Consider the following 17,887-nt stretch of genomic DNA (forward strand, 5'->3'; position numbering starts at 1 on the left):
TGCTCCCGCTGTACCATTCCCGGGCTCCCGCGGCCGCAGGAATTTCGGCCGCCCAGCTGGAAGGCTGGCAGCCCGGCCAGGCTCGGATATGCCCGGCCCGGCCCCTCGTTTCGGATCGCACCCCGCTCCCCAGCACAGCTGCTGCTAGCACCGGAGTGAGGGCCGGGAAGACCCTCGGGCGGGTCGCACCTCGACACGGGAAAACGCGAGGCGCGATCTTGATCCGTTCTTTCTGCTCTGGTTTTGTCTTTGCTTTTGTTTTTTTCTTTCTTTTTTTTCCCTTTTTTTTTTTTTTTTTTGGGGGGGGGGGGGGGGGGGAGGTCGTCTCTTTTTATGACAGCGAGGGCACAAGGCGAGTGAGGAGGCGGAATCATCTCGGCAGTCGCTGCATTTTGTGTGGAAGCGGCTCGGGGGTTCATTAATATCATTAGCATTTAACCCTCTCCCGGCCCCCCTCCCCTTCCCAGCGCAGGGTGACGTCAGGAGTTGGGGGGAAAGCGAGGGAAGCTCAGTGGGCAAGGGGCGTCCCTCCGGCCCTCTCCCCTCCCCGCCGCTGCCTGTCACAGCCTCTGCCGATATTATAGGGGCCGAAGCCTGGAGCTCAAAGCGCAAAGTCAGCCAGTGCAATGAACTTCTGGAAACCTTTCCCTTTTTATACCATTCAGTTTCTGAGAGGCAGAGACAGCCTCCTCTGACGCCTTTTCCCCTCTTCCATTATTTTTCCAGGCTCTGATCTCCCTGCTCGCTGCACCGAGGCGCTCAGCGCAGAGCCCCACTCCCCATCCTACCTTCTCCTTCGCCTCATTGTTGTCCTGGCTGCTGTGGCTCTCGCTTGCCTTTGCTGTGGCTCTCGCTTGCCTTCCAAGGAGCGCGGTGGCGAGCCCACTCACATCCCCCTGCAGCCTTCCAGGGTCCCGAGAGTATTTGCTCGCAGGGGGGCAACGAGTGGCTGCCGACTTTGGGTCATTTCGTTGCCTTTTTTTTTTTTTCTTTTCCTTTTTCTTCTTCGTTTTGCCTTTTTTTTTTTTCCTTTTGCACCCTTTCCCCCTTCCCCATTCCCCCCACCTTGCCGCGTCCCCACAGTGCATCCCCGTCCCTCCGAAGGACATCACTGGGGAGTGGGGCAGCTGCGAGGATGTGCCGGTCCCAGCGACGGAGCCAGCAGTGAGAGCCTGAGGGAGGCACCTGCCCGGAGGAGCAGCCTCACCGGCGGCGGTGGGGGGGTGGGACACGACGACGGGGGGGCACCGCACCCCCTCGCCCCGGCGCTGACACTTCGCCCCGAGTTTAACGACTCCCGGTGGCTTCGAGCATGAGCAAGCCGGCGGGATCAACAAGTGGGTAATAAACGCGGTGGAGGCTTCGAGCATCGGCTGCAACCCAGCCTGAGGAGAGGGAGGTGGAGGGGAGGGAAGAGGAAGGGGGGGAGGGGGTGGCGGTGTAGTTCGGGTTTGTTTTCCCCACTCCCCACTTAAAAAAAAAAGTAATTATATATACACACACATATATCTATATATGTGTATGTCCATCCGGATTGGCAACGAATGTATGGGCTTGGAGTTGCCCCAGTGGAGTTTTGGCCCGAGGCTTACAAGAAGTCGCTCTCCAGCTGCCCACCCGGACTTTCAGCACAGGAGCCCGGGATGGGGCAGCGAGCCTCGGGGAAAGGCCACTTCGGCGGGGTGCAGGGGGCTCGTCCCGCCGGGGCGCGGGCGGTTGTCTGCGGATCTTCGGTATTGGGGTGGAGGGAGGAAGGTTTGGATTTAAAGGGCATTAGGGAATTGAAACGTGCTGCTTTTCTCACGGACTTTATACAATCTTCTGCGACATAATAATTTCTTTTTAAGAGTTTGAAACTCCGGTCACGGAATCGCGTAAGCAACTCTATTGAAGGAGGATTTAAATGCAATGCTTTGCACACCATTTCCAGTTACAACAAATAATCCTGCAACGAGGGAAAGCAGAAACAACTTAAAAGTCACATTTTCCTTAATCCTAAATCCATGCACCTCATAACTGGGGAATTTAAAGCATGACTAACCGCTCTTACAGAATGGCTCAATTCCTATAATCCGAATGGGACTTTTGGAGTTTGTAATATGGATGGAGTCAGTAACAAAGGGGGGGTAAAAATACTCAATCCAATTTAATGTCTGACAAGTGATGGATCAGACAGTTATTTCCTCTGCGCTCCAGCGAGCTCCCGTGGTTGCGGAGCGGCGGGGAATGGGCGGCAGAGCCGGGAGGGACCCGCCGCGGTACCTGCCACCGGCCGCCCCCCGCCAGGCCTTCAGCCTTCTCCTTACCGCTGCCTCCATTATTTTGACCCTGGTCCGCCCTTTGTCCGCGGGGGCCGGGAAGACGGGACGGGACGGGACGTGGGGGGTGAAGGTCCGCAGCGGCGGGGCCGGCGTACAGGAGGGGGCCGAGTGTGGAATCATCGAGGGCCCGATGTTGTGGCTGGGGTGCCGCCGTTTTGGCCTGGGATGGTTTGATTTCTTCCCCGTGGGGGACTGAGCGCTGCATTTTTCCTCGGCAGTATCCTCCGAGGGGAACAAAAAAACCCAACATATATATAATAGCGGGACGATGGTGGAGGAGGTAAACGGCTCAGGGAAGGGGGCAGCGGCAAAAAAACGCAAACAGGAGGCGGCTGATGCTGCTTCCCGCTGGCTACGCTGCTCGAAGCGATCGGTAAAACGAGGGGAGCGGGAGCGGGCCCCTGGGCAGCTGCGCCGGGATGTTGTAGAGGCTCCGGGCAGGCTTTTGAGTGTTGGAGAAGGGGTAGGAGAGGCCGGGGAACCTCATTCCCAAAGGCCGGCGGAGCTTCTGCCTGGGAAATTCTGAGTACGAGAAAACCCGCAAGGCTGGACCGCGCCTCCGGCCGCAGCGAACTGGGCCACCCCCGGCACCGCCGCTGCTGTCCTGCTGGCTCCGACCCCCAATCCCGACATCCCGGAGCCGTCCGAAAGGGACCCCCAGGCCTACCCCGGCCAGGCCCTACGGGTATGTGTGCAGGCAGGGACTACTCTGGGCCGGAGTCTGAGTGCCGCCAGCCTTGGCAGAGCAAGCAGAAGTCCGAGCGACTATCTCGAGGCCTGGGCGCCCACCCCTGGGGTTCCAAGGGGGTCTCGGACAAGGGGTGCTCCGGCCTGGCTTTTCTTACCCGCCGGTGGGCGTCTAGCGATGTCAACGGCAATGTCTGCCTGGGTGGTAACAAGACCCCATCCCGCCGTCCCCCGAGCCCAGACTAACTTCTTTCAACAACCTCTGATGGTAATTACAGTAATCAGGGCTGCCATATATCCTTTAAGTAATTATGACACACAAAAAAAGCCCCCCAGGACCCCCTGTCGTGGGATGTTCAAAACGGTTTCCCAGCTGAACAGAAATCCCATTTTCTTAGCGCTAAACTTCTGAGACGAAGCGGTACCTCGGGGAACCCGAGCGCTTTTAAACAGAGTTAATCAGTTATCTCATGACCCCGTGTCAAGCTTACATTTTTCTCTTCCCACCCCCTGCGCTGCCTCTTCCCTGTCTACTTATTTTATATTTTGCCCTGCACGAAAGTTTTCTCACAACAGCCTCCGCCGAGCGGCGATGGGGGGCTTGGGGCGAGGGATATGGGGAGGCCGGGATTGCGGGCGGGCTGCAGGGGCGGGAGGGGGGGGGGCGCTACGGTCTCTCCCTCCGCCACGTCGCCCCCTCCCCATTCTCCACCTTGTCGGGCACCGCGGGGCTAATCGGATCGGCCGCATCGCTCCGATGGCTGGGAGCCTGCTTGTTCGGGGTTGGCAAGGTGCTGCAGGTGCTGGGGTCCTATGGATAGAGTGTGTGGACGTGTGAGGAATGTATACAACGCGTGTGCGCACGCACAGCGCGGATAGGTACAGAGATCATGCACAGGATTTTGGTAAAGCGTCTCGCAAACTTCAAATCCGTCTGGGGAAAACCGTGCTGTAAAACTAACCCCAGTTTCTTCCCTCTCCGCCGCCGCTTTTAACGCCGACCAAGTCGAGCCGGCTGGCCACAGGCCTTGGGAAAAGAGGGGAACCCCGCGACGTCCTAGTGTCCCGGGTGGCGGTGCCAGGGTGGGTTTCCCGACCGAGGGAAGTGAGACCGGAGAGTGGGAGAGAGGAGTCCCCGGAAGCGGGGTGCGCCGGGGCAAGGCGGTGGTGCCGGGCTCCGCACCGGGATGCACCAGCGCTGCACGTACCGCTCCAGTGTCTCCCCCCACCCTCAGCCTGCCCCTCCTCCTCCTCCTTTGTGTGCGTGCGTGTGGACCCTCTCTCTCCCCGTGGATGCTAAGGGCTAGAGAGGGAAGTCGAGCGCTTTCCCCCGTTGGCATTGTGCGATATTCGAATTCCCATGCTACACTTTTTGACGGGTCACTGGTGCCCCAATAGGCAGGTGGCAAGGAGGGCTTGTAATTACACACTCCCAGAAACCGTGCCTTGGCCCCAGCCCTCCTCACGGGCGCCTACCTGCAGCTCCAAAGCCGCGGCGAGCTCGCAGGCATTGAGGCGAGGGCGCGGGGGGGGCCTTCCTTCAGCTGCGCTCCTTATTAATTGCGCAAAAGTTTTCTATTCTTTAACCTCTTTCCCTCCCTCCCACCTTCCTTCCCTCCGCCACCCCTCCCTCTCGCAGTCCCTAACCTAATCCCCCGTCCCTCTCGCCGTGTTGTGTATAGCAGCTGTCGGGTTTCATTTAGGGGAGAAGCTGGCAGCTTGTGCTCATTGGAGGCAGTCAAACGAGTTTCAATGGGCAAAATCATTAAGTTAACACTTTATCTAATGTCTCTATTGTCTGCCAGCAGGCATTGTCTTAGAGCCTTAGCATAGACATGTCTGAAAGTATCTCGGACTCCTAAATTCTCTAGGGAGCGAAAGGAGCCCCTGCGGCCTCTTTCTATTTCTTCCCCACGCATCCCCAGCACCGCACTGCACCGCACACTGCCGCCTTCCCCTTCCAGCCCTCATTCCCACCCGCAGCCGGAGCTTTCCCTGAAACACTTCCAAACAAATACAGCGGCCGCGACTGCTCTCCCTTGGAGTTTGGATGCTAAGGTTTGGTGAGAGGAACTGAATTTTCAACTGAAGTTCTGGTGGGAAGGAAGAAGGTTGTTTAAGGGAGAAAAGAGAAGAGGGCAAAGAAAGAGAAGGGAAGGGAAAGGAAGGGAAGGGAAGGGAAGGGAAGGGAAGGGAAGGGAAGGGAAGGGAAGGGAAGGGAAGGGAAGGGAAGGGAAGGGAAGGGAAGGGAAGGGAAATAAGGTAAAAAATAAAAAGAAGGGAAAAAGAAAAAGGAAAAAAGAAAAAGAGAAAGATAAGAAAAAGAGAGAAAGGAAAAGAGAAAAGCCAAAATAGGGAGAACCTGAGTGGGGTTTTGGCGGGTTCCTTGCACTGGGCTGCAGTAATTTGTACGAACTTATACATCAGTCCCAGAGCTTTGGCAGTTCCAAGCAAAGCCAGGGAGCGCCCGGTGGAGCGCGGACTGCGAGCGAGGCAGGGCGGAGGGGCGCGGAGAGAAGGTCGCTGCCCGCATCCGCGCCCCCGCACAAAGGCGCGGCAGAAAGTTTTGCAACACGTTTAGGGGTAAAGAAAATAGCAAGTCTGGTCTGCAGCAGGAGCCAGCCCCCTTTCGCTGGGTTTGCCGGGGGGGAGAGGAGGTTACTTGGCTTCCCGGTCATTTTGTTTTGGTTTGGTTTATTCTGTGATTCGGTCTCCTGACTGCTCAGGGAAAGGGCCGTCCTCTGTTTGCTGAGCGCCAGAAAGCGAAAGAAACGCCCCTCTCCCTCCCCTAAGCGCACACCCCCACACACACTCCCCCCGGCTCTGCATCCCCACTTCTAGCAGGCAAGTCTGCTGCTCCCGCTGCTGTAATCTTCCCTTCCAAAATGGGTCTTGGCGATTATAGAAGATCCAAATAAACGTAGCGGGGCATGAATAATGCTCATTGTCGAAAACTGACACTTGCTCAAGGAAAAGAAAGTTGGCTATAAAATCACTTCATTATTTGCTTGTACTGCGGCTCTGGGGCTAATCCCTCCGGAGGTCAGATTGCTGAGCGCTCTCTCTCCCTCTCTCTCTCTCCCCCCTGCTTTGCTTTCAGGTCGCATTTTAGACATCCCTTGCAAAGTGTGTGGGGACCGCAGCTCCGGGAAACACTATGGGGTTTACGCCTGCGATGGGTGCTCGGGATTTTTCAAGCGGAGCATCAGGAGGAACAGGACCTACGTTTGCAAATCGGGAAACCAGGTACCGGCTGCAGTGCGGTGTCCCCGCCGACTGCATCTCTGATCCCGCACCTCCCTAGGGCCCCGTGTCGCTCCGCTCAGCACGCACCAAATCCTCCCTTCTCAGGGGGTCCTGGGCCGAGGCTGGGGTCTCGGCACATCCCCCTGCCCAGCGCCGTGGGCCACAGTCCAACGGGGAGGGCAGAGGTATGCGCAAGGAGGGAGCGGGGATGGCGACTGTGGGGGTGCTAACTGCAGGAGGAAAGAGAGGGGCAGCCCCTCGATGAGTCACGATCCACTGCTGGCCGACGGGCAGCCGACATCATTCCCACCCAGGCGGAGCTGCTTTTCTCCCTTCCCACTTCAGCTCGATTCCAGCCCTGGACCATTGCCGGGGGGGATGCGGCTATGGGGAACCGAGAAGGGGGCACAAGAGATTGGGGCGACCCGAGGGGAGGCGCAGCAGTCGCTGTCTCGGGTGCTGAAGGTGGCACGGCCCGGCATGGCACGGCCAGCTGTGGGACCGAGCACCTCGGCACGGCCTTGCCCTGCACACCCAGGAGCCGCCCCTCCGCGCCTCCTGCCGCCACCAGGAGGGCTCCGTGTGCCGGTGGGCGAGGGCGCGGCTCCCCCCGGCCGACGCTGGCTGTGTGGTTGCAGGGAGGCTGCCCAGTGGACAAGACGCACAGGAACCAGTGCCGGGCCTGCCGCCTGAAGAAGTGCCTGGAGGTCAACATGAACAAAGACGGTACCTCCTCCCCTCTCTTCCAGGGCCGGGCCCTGTTCTGAACCGGGGAGAGGGGTATGCTCCCGTGTCATCGTCCCTCCCCCGCCTACCCCCCCGGGCCCCTAATGACTCCCTCTTCCCCTGGCAGCCTCACCCTTTTCTCCCCAGACACCCCTCGGGTGAGTGGCACTGGGCTGGCCCCCAAAACTCTGGGGAGGGAATTACAGAATCCCTTCGGCTTGAAAAGACCTCTAAGATCAAGTCCAACCATCAACCTGGCATCACCATGTCCCCTAAACCATGTCCCCAAGTACCATGGCCAAATGTTCTTGGAACACCTCCAGGGATGGTGACTCCACTGCCTCCCTGGGCAGCCTGTTCCAATGCCTGACCACCCTTACAGTAAAGAATTCTTTCTCAAAATCCAACCTAAACCTCCCAGGGCACAACTTGAGGCTGGGACACCCAGCCTAGCCCAGCTCAGCAGCATGGGGTACCCAGTGCAGGACCCTGCAGTGACCCCCTTGCCTCTCCCTGATGCTCTGCAGCAGTGCAGCACGAGCGGGGTCCCCGGACGTCGACGATACGGAAGCAGGTGGCTCTCTACTTCCGTGGGCACAAGGAGGAGAGCGGCAGTGCCCCACACTTCCCTGCCACCGCCCTGCCGGCACCTGCCTTCTTCACCGCTGTCTCCCAGATGGAGCCCCACAGCCTGGAGTTGGCTGCTGTCACCAGCACCCCAGAGAGGCAGGCTCTGGTGGGCCTGGCACAGCCTACCCCAAAGGTCAGCCACTCCTCTAGTCACTGGTGGGATTATGGACCTTGTTGCTGAGGTGCCTGCAACTTGCCCCTGGGGTAGACATGGCAAAGAGAAAGGCTTCAGGCCTTGCTGGTTGTGGTGAGGTCTCTTTTGTTATTGTCTGAAGATACAAAGGAATAAGAGGCCCTCTGCAGAAGTGATTCACCCGATAAACTGCTCTGTACAAACTGAATCTTTCCTACATCCTTACAACCTCTTTCTGCCTGGAGGCCACCCACAAGTCAATTTTAAACCTTGTTTCATGAGGCTGAGCTGCAATTACTGAGTTTTCTTCAGCAAAATGACCATGGTGGTGTAATCCAAACAGTGGCACCTGCTCTGACCAAAGCCTGCAGCTTGTCCACACAGACACAAACTTGTCTAGGCTGGCTCTGTGCTTCTTGGCTGTGACATTTCCTAAGCAGTGCAGTGGAGTCACTGCTGTGGCCTCAGCTGCACAGGAATTAGTCAGAAGAGGACACTTTTCATTAACCCTTTTGAAATGGCATTTTGTATATTTGCAGCACCTAGAAAAGAGGGGACTTAAACAGTTCTCCATTTCCAGAGTTGGTGGTGTGGGGGAATCCATTATGACCATGATGACAACAAACAGCTTTATACTATCACTTTGGAAATTACTGAATCAGAAATAGTGTAGGAAGAAAACACAGCATATGCTTGAATACCTAAGAGCATTCTAACCCTGCACACCCTTTAGGTAGCTGCACTTAGCTCTACATGTTTGCTTACAGCCTGTTGCAGCCAGGGAGCTGGATGAAAGTTAAGGCTAAATGAGCACTGACTGCTTTGCTGAGCAAGGTTGGAGAACTAAAACAGGTTACAAACTACAAATTCTTAATCAAACTTGTATACTTCTAACTCTGCTACCAGAGGTGTGCTATTGTGTAAGAGGGTAAAGGATTGCACTGCATTTTGATAAATTATTACAGCAGAGGGAACAAAAAGTAATTCTTCCTTCCACCTCCTCTGGAGAACTACTGTCGGTACTGCAGGTCCCCAAACCAAAGAGCAACAAGGAGCAGTTTGGAGTGAGTCCACTGAAAGCAATGCCCTCTGCTTGCAGAAAAAGAGAGTGCACACTGCACTAGGCATGAGCAGGGTGCACTGAATGGCAGCTGCAGAGCAGAGGAAGATGAGGCTGCCTTGGTGGCACTGTATGAAGTTGCTTTGTTTTCTTTTTTGACATTAGTACCCACACGAAGTCAACGGCACCCCCATGTATCTCTACGAAGTGGCCACTGAATCCGTCTGCGAGTCAGCAGCCAGGCTTCTGTTCATGAGCATCAAGTGGGCCAAGAGCGTCCCAGCCTTCTCCACCTTGTCCTTACAAGACCAGGTAAGGCACATGTAGTAGGAGTGGCAGCAGCATGGTCTGCCTGTTAAAGAAGGCTCAGAGCTCAGATTGAGTCCTGGCCTGTCAGCCCCAGACCTTTACATCTGTAACAGATTTTAACAGCTCTGAAGTTGAGAGCAGTTCTGCTTCTCTAATTGTGGCACAGCTATAAAATGGGGAACAGCACCTTACCTTGGTACTTTGAGATGAGAAGTGCTTAGTTAAGCATAGGGCCTAAGGACATGACTAAGGTAGCCTCTCCTCTCCCCCGTTTACATAACATTTTCCCTTATTTATGTTGGCTTCAGTGAACTTACAATTATATCAATATGGTGGAAGCAGAATTTGGCCACCCCCCAGTATTTTTCACCATTAATTAAAATATTTCCTAATTGGTCTTGTTTTCCTCTATGACAACTTGCCTTTGCATCAAGTGGCTCAAATATGAACCCTACAAGCTGAAACAAGTTCTTAATGACTGGATTCTTGATGAGGACTTGGTGTGCTTTGTAAAATGCACTCATTTAAGAAAAAAAAACCCCAAACCAACCAGATAATTCTAAAATGGAAAGGGGGAACCTGTGTAAATCATAAGAGATGTCTAATTTCTCAGAATGGTAACTAGAAATGCTGTGCCTTAGATGTTACATAGCAGTCACCAGTGGAACTAGTTCTCTTCCACGGATGCATGCTGCAAAGTGTTGCAGTGGGCATGTGAATCTGTACTTTGAACTGAAAGAGCAGTCAACCAGTAGTGCTTTCCACCATGGTGGTCACAACATGAGATAAAGCCAAGCTACACTGAAATATTTATTTTCTAGCACCAGATCCACATTTTGAAATCCTTGTTGTGAAGTTAGACAAAGGGGGATGCTGCTCAGCTCTAGCTGCAGCACTGAGATAGGGCTGGCAGGTTGCACCAGCTGGCAGGCAGACAGCAATTCTAGTGGGTCATGCTGCTCTCTCAGCTTATCTTCTGCTGCCACTGCTCCCGTGGAGCACCAGGTCTCTTGTACTGAGCAACCAAAGGAGCAGGTCCAAATGTCAGGGAGAAGCAGCAAGAGTGCCACTTCAGCAGCAGCCTCAGCACATGAGAAGAGGCTGGGTCCATTTCTAAACCAATGATGTCTACAGGAGGCTCCTTAGGTGAAGGCTTTATGTGATACAATATGGATTCATTTCCCACAAGGTCATCTCTGTTAACGTGCCCACAGAGGAACAGCAGGATGTGGGAGCAAGTGAAGCCTCCATTGCACATGACCAAGCATGCCTCAAGCAGCCAGGCCTGCTTATCTACCAAGGACAGCAGACTGTTCTCATCATCTTTAAATATCTTACACTCTCATGTTAGGGACTAATGCTGAAGTATATATTGCAATCCCAGCCTCTCCTTAACATCACCTTGATTTGCTGTACCTCATTGCAAACCAGCTTCCTCAAAAGTCAGAGCTGCTCAGCTCTAAAGCTTTGACCCGGGCCTCTTTCTGCATGACTCCTGTCATATTCAGGAGAGCTGGAGAAGAAACAGCTCTGATTGTCACCACCTTATTTAATGAATAATCAGACAGCTGATTTTAAGAATAGTGCCACTGCATGACTTCATCTGACAATGGCCCAGCTGTAAGTGTCTGCATTCCTCTTTTTGCCTCCCTGACATCTGCTCAAGGAGAGTGTAAAATGTTTTCCTGGATTTTGCAAAAGCATTGTGGTTCCAGGATTCTGGAACACTTTCATCTGGAAGACAAGGAACTAAGCAGAAAGCAGTTTGCTGACAAAACACAGTTCTGAGGATTGCTGCATCACTGTGCTCAGTAAAACAGTGGCTCCACACAGCTAATCCCACTGGATTGAACAGGAAGCCACACAACAAAAAGGTCACACTTCAAGTTCTGCTGACCTGCACACCTGCCCAGCTTGTCTGTAAGACAGGCTGGCCCAATGCAGGTTGCCAGCAAGAGGTCATACTTACAGACGGGGGCTGAGAAGCAAAAAAGTCTTTCAGGAAGCCTGATAGTTCTTGTTTCTTTGAATAGGGAGGGCCCAGTGTGACTTCAGCATTAATTACTTTAATTGGTGGGCTTACAGACTTAAGCATAAGCGTGAAGAAAGTTTCAGCTCTTGGAATAGTCTCTTATCTCTAAAGGCTTCTGACTTTAAAGACTTAGCAAGAAAGAACATATGAAATTGATATCTTCCAGGAACCACCATTCATTACCATTGTATCTGCATGAATGAATGACAAAAAAAAGTTTGACAAAAGCAAATGAAAGGTGAATCATTTCCTATGTCCTCCAGAAACCTGCACATTCATCAGGCAGGATTATCAGAGGAGGGGCTGGGTTCACAGGCTGGAGCAGTTAGGAGACTTACAAGCAGGTTAAGCTGCTCTCAGAACAGAGCTGAGGTGGCCATCACATCCTGGACAACCCCCTCCTATTTCATACAATAATCTGGATAGATTCCAGTACTGTCAAATCCTGTGTCATTATTTCAAACAGAAATACTGTCACAACTTCCTCAAGTCAGGTAGAAGCTCTGCAGAGCACATTGCTGGGAGCAGAGGTTCCGAGAGCTCTTCCCCCCCATTCTGATCAGGACAGGTTTCAAACTCATGGTACGGGTCAGAGTTAGCACACAGATACAGGATTTACTTTTACTGCATCCCTTCCATATCATCTGTTACTTTCACACGTCTAAGGAAATCACTGAATGATAGGGGCTGGAAAGGACCTCTGGAGATCATCTAGTCCAACCTCCCCTGCTAGAGCAGATTCGCCCAGACTAGGCTGCACAGGATCACACCCTGGCAGTTTTTTAATGACTCCAGAGATGGAGACTTCACCACCTCTCTGGGCAGCTTGTTCCACAGACGGTCTCAAGACTAAACATCCCTGTTCTTGCTCTGGCAGTTTGCATTACCAGAAGTCTTGTCTCCTCTTCAGTGCTCCACCACACTCAGACTAAAGAAGTTCCTACTCGTGTTTAGATGGAACTTCCTATGCTCAAATTTGGGCCCAGTAGCTCTTGTCCTGCCACTGGGCACCACTGAAAAAAGACTGTCTCCATCCTTCTGACACCCACCTTTAAGTATTTCTAAGCACTGATAAGATGACCTCTCAGTCTTCTCTAGGCTAAAACACCCCACATCTCTCAGCCTTTCTTCCTAACAGAGATGTTCTGGTCCCCTCATCATCTCTGTAGCTCTTTGCTGTGTCCTCTCAAAGCAGTTCCCTGTCCTACTTGGACTGGGAATCATGGAATTGGACAGATTCTTCAGAGACTTAAAATCCTCTCCTTCCTATTTTCCTAAGAAGCTGCTGTTACTTCAAGAAACCATAGCAATATTAACCCTTGTGGTGTGCTTTTAGTTGTTTGGGTTTTTTCTGCCTAAGTTTTGGACAATCTCTTTTCATTGCACGGAGCCACCAGACGATACCTTTTGAGGCTACCACACTTCTCAACCCCCAAATCACTCTCCACCCTAGTGAGAGTCATTAGATCCCAGCAATGCATATGCACCACAGCATGCCTTCTAGGCCAGGAACTTTGGGTGAACTGGGGACCCTCCAGGCCTCTCTTAAGAGCAGTTGGCCTAGGCCAACAATCCATAGATGCCCCCAAGATTAAACATCTCTGTTATGGCTCTGGCAGTCTGCATTACCAGAAATCTTGCCTCCTCTTCAGATGCACCACTGCCTCTCCACGGAAACCAAAGGCATTGCCTCCAAACAGAGACAAGCATCTCCTCCATACACCCAGGGGATGCACAAAACCTGCAGAGAACCACTGACGCTGTCAGCAAAGGTGCTTCTGTTCTCTGAAAGGAAACAGCTCCTAGTGTCTGGAATTTCTAAGGGACTTTAAGCAAAAAAAGCAGGAAAAGAGGTGCCCCCGAGAAACTGTACAGGCACACAGATGCTGTGCTTGAAGGAGCTAAAGACTTGCTTAGTGAGGAAGAGGTTAAAGATACCCTTGTGCTTTAAAGCAGTGCTCCTTACAGAGCGATGTCATTTCAGGTCCTGCCCAGGCTTTTCTTCGCAATTCCTACCTTCCCAAGGGAAAGGAGGGTAATCCTTAGAGAGCCCTAGGAGAGCACTTCTTCAGCTTCTCCTAGCACAGCTCCGTGTGCTGAGGGAGAGGAGGAGAGAGCTGAGGCTGTGCAGCATCGCTGCTGAGATTAAGCTCTCTGGGGCAGGAGTTCTCATTCTCTATTTCCCCTGCCTTTTGGTCCACAACAAGGTGCAGAGCGAGCCAAGCCCCCAGTGTTTTTCTACAGTGCCACAGTCTCATTTCTAGATACCTTCTCAACAAAAGCTAAGAGAAGAGCTAACGGATGCTGCGGGGAGAGCACCATGACAGGCATTTAAAGTAGTTTTTTAAAATAACAGACATTTACATATTTAAATTGTTGATAAATCTATAAATTATACACTATGTTATATTGTACATCTATTGTATGACAGCTGATGCTTTTGGAAGATGCTTGGAGAGAACTGTTTGTTCTAGGAATAGCACAATGGGCCATTCCAGTTGATGCTAACACTCTACTGGCTGTATCTGGTAAGAATTGCACAATTTAATGACTTTGTTACAAAAATTACCATAAAAATACATTACTGAAAAAAAAGAGCAACATGTAAAGAATAACAAATTCCTCCTGAACAATAGAGCATACCTGTCACTTATAAATCTATATTTAAATGCAAATAATGTTGTTTTGTTGTATTCATGACTGCTTGCATTGTCATTTAAATGCAAATTACTGTGTTTGTTATCATCCAAGAGAAGATTTTATATTAACTTTCTCACAATATAGTCAGTTTACATGGAAGCAGATAGACAAAGTGCGACAATAGAGCGGATACTGATACAGAGAGTTTTGTCAGAAATCAGCATGAAATAAAGCAGATGCCTTTAATATCATTTATTTCATCTGTTTCTGTTCTAGGCATGAACGGTGACAATACAGATTCTCAGAAGCTGAATAAGATTATTTCAGAAATACAGGCTTTACAGGAGGTTGTAGCTAGATTTAGGCAGCTTCGGCTAGATGCTACTGAATTTGCCTGTCTCAAATGCATTGTCACTTTCAAAGCTGGTAAGCAGAAAGAATCTCTTGCTCCTCTGACCTGAGAACTATGAGGTTGTGCTTTTAAAGCAAAGAAATGCTGTGTTAAAGCAGACATAGCTTTGTATCACCCAACAGGTTTCCTGGTTATTTAATTCCTACAGTCAGTATTGTATTTTGAAAGGCTGAGAACTATGAGGTTGCTATTGTTTTAAAGCACAGTTCTAGATCATCCAACAGGTTTCCTGATTATTTCATTCTCATGGCCAGTACTGCATTTTGAAAGGCAATGAGGTTGCTATTTTAAAGCAAAAAAAATGTTTTAAAGTATAGCTTTAGATTATCCAACAGGTCTTTGTTAATTCCTACAGTCAGTATTGCATTTTGAAAGGCTCAAAGCTACGAGGTTGCTACTTTAAAGCAAAAAACCCCAATGTTTTAGGCATAGTTTTGTATCACCCAACAGGTTTCCTGGTTATTTCATTTTCCTAGCCAGTACTGCGTTTTGAAAGGCAATGAGGTTGCTATTTTAAAGCAAAAATAAAGATGTTTTAAAGCCTAGTTTTAGATCAGATCATCCAACAGGTTTCCTGGTTATTTCATTCCTATAGTCAGCACTGCATTTTGAAAGGCTGACAGTGGAGTGGTGGGGAGCTAAATGGAACGTTGAATTCCCATTGATAGCATTAGCTGAGCTGTTTTGACCCAGCCAAGCATCAAGGCTGAACTGATAACTGCTCTGCTTTCCAGTGCCTACACACAGTGGTTCTGAATTGAGGAGTTTCCGAAATGCTGCTGCCATTGCAGCCCTGCAAGATGAAGCCCAACTCACTCTGAACAGCTACATTCACACCAGGTGAGTACTGCCTTCTCTCAACACTTCTTGCAAATGCAGTGCTAAAACTCTGCTCTCACAGTAGTAAGTGGCCATGGGGTTGTTACGGCAAATAGATATTGGCTGTCAGCCTGCTGAGATTTAGCATCTCCTGATGAAACAGAATCATAGAAAAGGTTGAGAAAGACCTTGTATGAGGGACAAGCCAGAGCAGCCCCTACAGGAGACATAGATGTGGTACTGAGGGCCATGGTTTAGCACCAGACTTGGTAGAGTCAGAGAACAGCTGAACTCGATGATCTTAAATGTCTTCTCCAACAGAAATTATTCTATCTCTGCACTGGTGGTGCTCTGAGGGAACCCAAACTGATTCTATGTCTTGGTGCTGCTCTGAGGAAATAGAGGAGCTAATTAAAACTCAGAGCTGGTGAATGAGTTTTTAGGATGCTGGGTAACGCTAGGACTACGGAGAATGGAGCAAAACTAAAAGTAAGTAGATTCAGATTGAACATTAGGAAGAAATTCTTCACTATGACAGCGGTGAGACACTGGAACAGGTTACCCAGGGAAGTTTAGAAGTTCTACCCCTGAAGGTTTTTAAGGCCAGAATGAATGGGGCTCCAAACAGCCCAAGTGGGACGTATCCTTGCCCATGGCAAAGGGGCTGGAACTAGATGACCTTTGAGGTCCCTTCCAACCCTGACTGATTCTATGATGCTCTGCTAACTTCTCTTAGGTGCGTTTCCTTTAGGGTCAAACCTCTGCTTTGTATTCAGGAGAGCAAGAAGAGTTTAGCACAGGCAGCAATCATCTCTAGAATTTGTTGATTATTGGTGTCTGCTATACAAAAAAATAACAGCTTCAATAACATTTTCCTCTCTGTGTCTCCCAGGTATCCCACCCAACCCTGTCGCTTTGGAAAGCTTTTATTGCTTCTACCAGCTTTACGTTCAATTAGTCCATCTACGATAGAAGAAGTGTTCTTCAAAAAGACCATTGGGAATGTACCAATCACAAGACTGCTTTCAGATATGTACAAATCCAGTGACATATAAAATGACCTTCAAATAAACCAGCAGGATGGACAGTTTTGAGAAGAACTTTCACCTATGGAGAATAAGCCTCAACTAACAAAGCCTACAGGAAGCATAAGCCTGGAAAGATTTAGCCTTTAAACTCATTCACAAAACAAAAAGTATATCCCGGTAGATGCAATTCTGCTGCTCTGAAGAGAGTGATTTAGATCATGGAGAGAATGCTTTGTTCTACAGAAAAAGTGAAAAGTGGCTGGGATTTGGCTGCTATTCCTCTTACTACAGGATGGAGGCAATTCAGATGCCAGTCACAGTTAACAAAGACTCTGCTATTCTCTCATTTAACTGGCAGATCTGAGATGAAATCTAGGGGGAGGGGAAAAGGTACTTCAGTTTGTTCAGTATTTGGAACTGGGTGACCAAACTGGCCTTCTGTGTAAGATGAGATGCAGTGGCCTTCAGAACTGTTTTAAAAGTAGCCTATGTTGGGAAAATGTTTTTAATATGATAGGCAACATTTAAGACCAGGTTACCAAAACACTGCTTCTGCTGTAATACATCATGAAGTGGCCTTCGGAACTGATTCAAAGTAGCTTATGACGGCAGCTCCGCTCTTCCTGCGAGATGAACTGGTGAGCTCTGATCGGCACATCACCACCATTTGTTTGGTTTAACATCTCAAAGACAAGAGCTTTATACATTTCCTCCTTGACCTTCCAAACAGACAAACACTCACACACACACAGAGCCCCGAGTCAAGAAAGGAAGACTGAAACAGCAAAACCAAATACAATGGAGATGAGCGCTTCAGTGACCTGCTGGCTGTCCCCTTGGCACAGTGCTGAAACCAAAGGCAACAGTGGCCAAACTCCTTGTCAATGAGATGTGCAGAGAAGGGAAATGACTATTAATAAAGGAAAAATAAATCAATGGAAGGAATTTTATTTCAAAGAAATAAAGGTTGTTGACTGATACAATGCTAACAGTTTCCAAAAGTCTCCAATGCCTTCTTAGAAAACTCCAGGTTCTAATTTTGAAGCCTTGTTCACCTACACACCAACGTTGTAAGCTGCTTATTTGATGTATGAAAAGATGTAGGAAAAAGAAGAAAAAAAAAAAAAACATTTTAAGATAGCTGCTGTACTTTTCAAATTTTGATTTGTTATTAGGAACTAGCACTGAGGGGGGGAAAAATAAATCAGCACTTGGACTATCATAGAATGAGTAAAACTTTCCCTGTACAAAGTGGATTAACTGATTTGTGAAGTTAAAAAGTTGTACTCATTGTATTTACAAAGAATAAAAAATATATTGAATTTAAACTGCTTTCCACTTGCCCTTCTATTTCTGGATCAAGATTCTTCCACTCTACCCTACTTATCAGGAAACAGAAGCACTCTCTACTGAAATGGGTTGGTTTGGGTGCTTTGGAGTCTCTATCATTAGAGGTTTTCAAAAGTAAGTATAAAGCAGAGTCAACTCTAACCCAGCACATACTGCTGGCAGACAGCACATAACACTGGGCTGTAACTAGAGTGTTTTCAAGAGCATCTGGATAAGTAACACCCATGTCACATTTGGAAGCACTAAGGAAGCTTCTCCAGTCATAGAAGCACCTATTGACAAAGAAAACTGGAGCAGCATTGCTTGGGAACTGCTGTTCAGGCATCAACAAGCTGCATTTCACCAGTGATCACAACCACAGCTTCACCACCCCTTGCATTCAGGGAAGTGGTCTATGACCACACCTTACACCAGGCTTGTATGACCTGTCCCTAGCTGTACTTGTAGAGCAGAGCTATTTTAAGCCAGGACTGAAGTTCTATCACAGGTTATGA

General features: G+C 50.0%; 1 protein-coding gene across 1 annotated transcript; it reads left to right on the forward strand.

Annotated features, from left to right (window-relative positions):
* The first annotated feature begins 322 nt into the window (after positions 1-322).
* NR2E1 (nuclear receptor subfamily 2 group E member 1) lies at positions 323-17,371 on the forward strand. Its single transcript, XM_064170359.1, has 9 exons — positions 323-1,337; positions 6,109-6,254; positions 6,893-6,980; positions 7,508-7,743; positions 8,969-9,115; positions 13,576-13,672; positions 14,061-14,210; positions 14,931-15,036; positions 15,908-17,371. Exons 1-9 carry the CDS (start codon positions 1,313-1,315, stop codon positions 16,068-16,070), a joined length of 1,158 nt encoding a protein of 385 aa, XP_064026429.1. The 5' UTR covers positions 323-1,312; the 3' UTR covers positions 16,071-17,371.
* The last annotated feature ends 516 nt before the right edge of the window (positions 17,372-17,887 follow it).

Source organism: Pogoniulus pusillus, chromosome 33, assembly GCF_015220805.1.
Source record: "Pogoniulus pusillus isolate bPogPus1 chromosome 33, bPogPus1.pri, whole genome shotgun sequence".
In the NCBI taxonomy this organism is placed as follows: Eukaryota; Metazoa; Chordata; class Aves; order Piciformes; family Lybiidae; genus Pogoniulus; species Pogoniulus pusillus.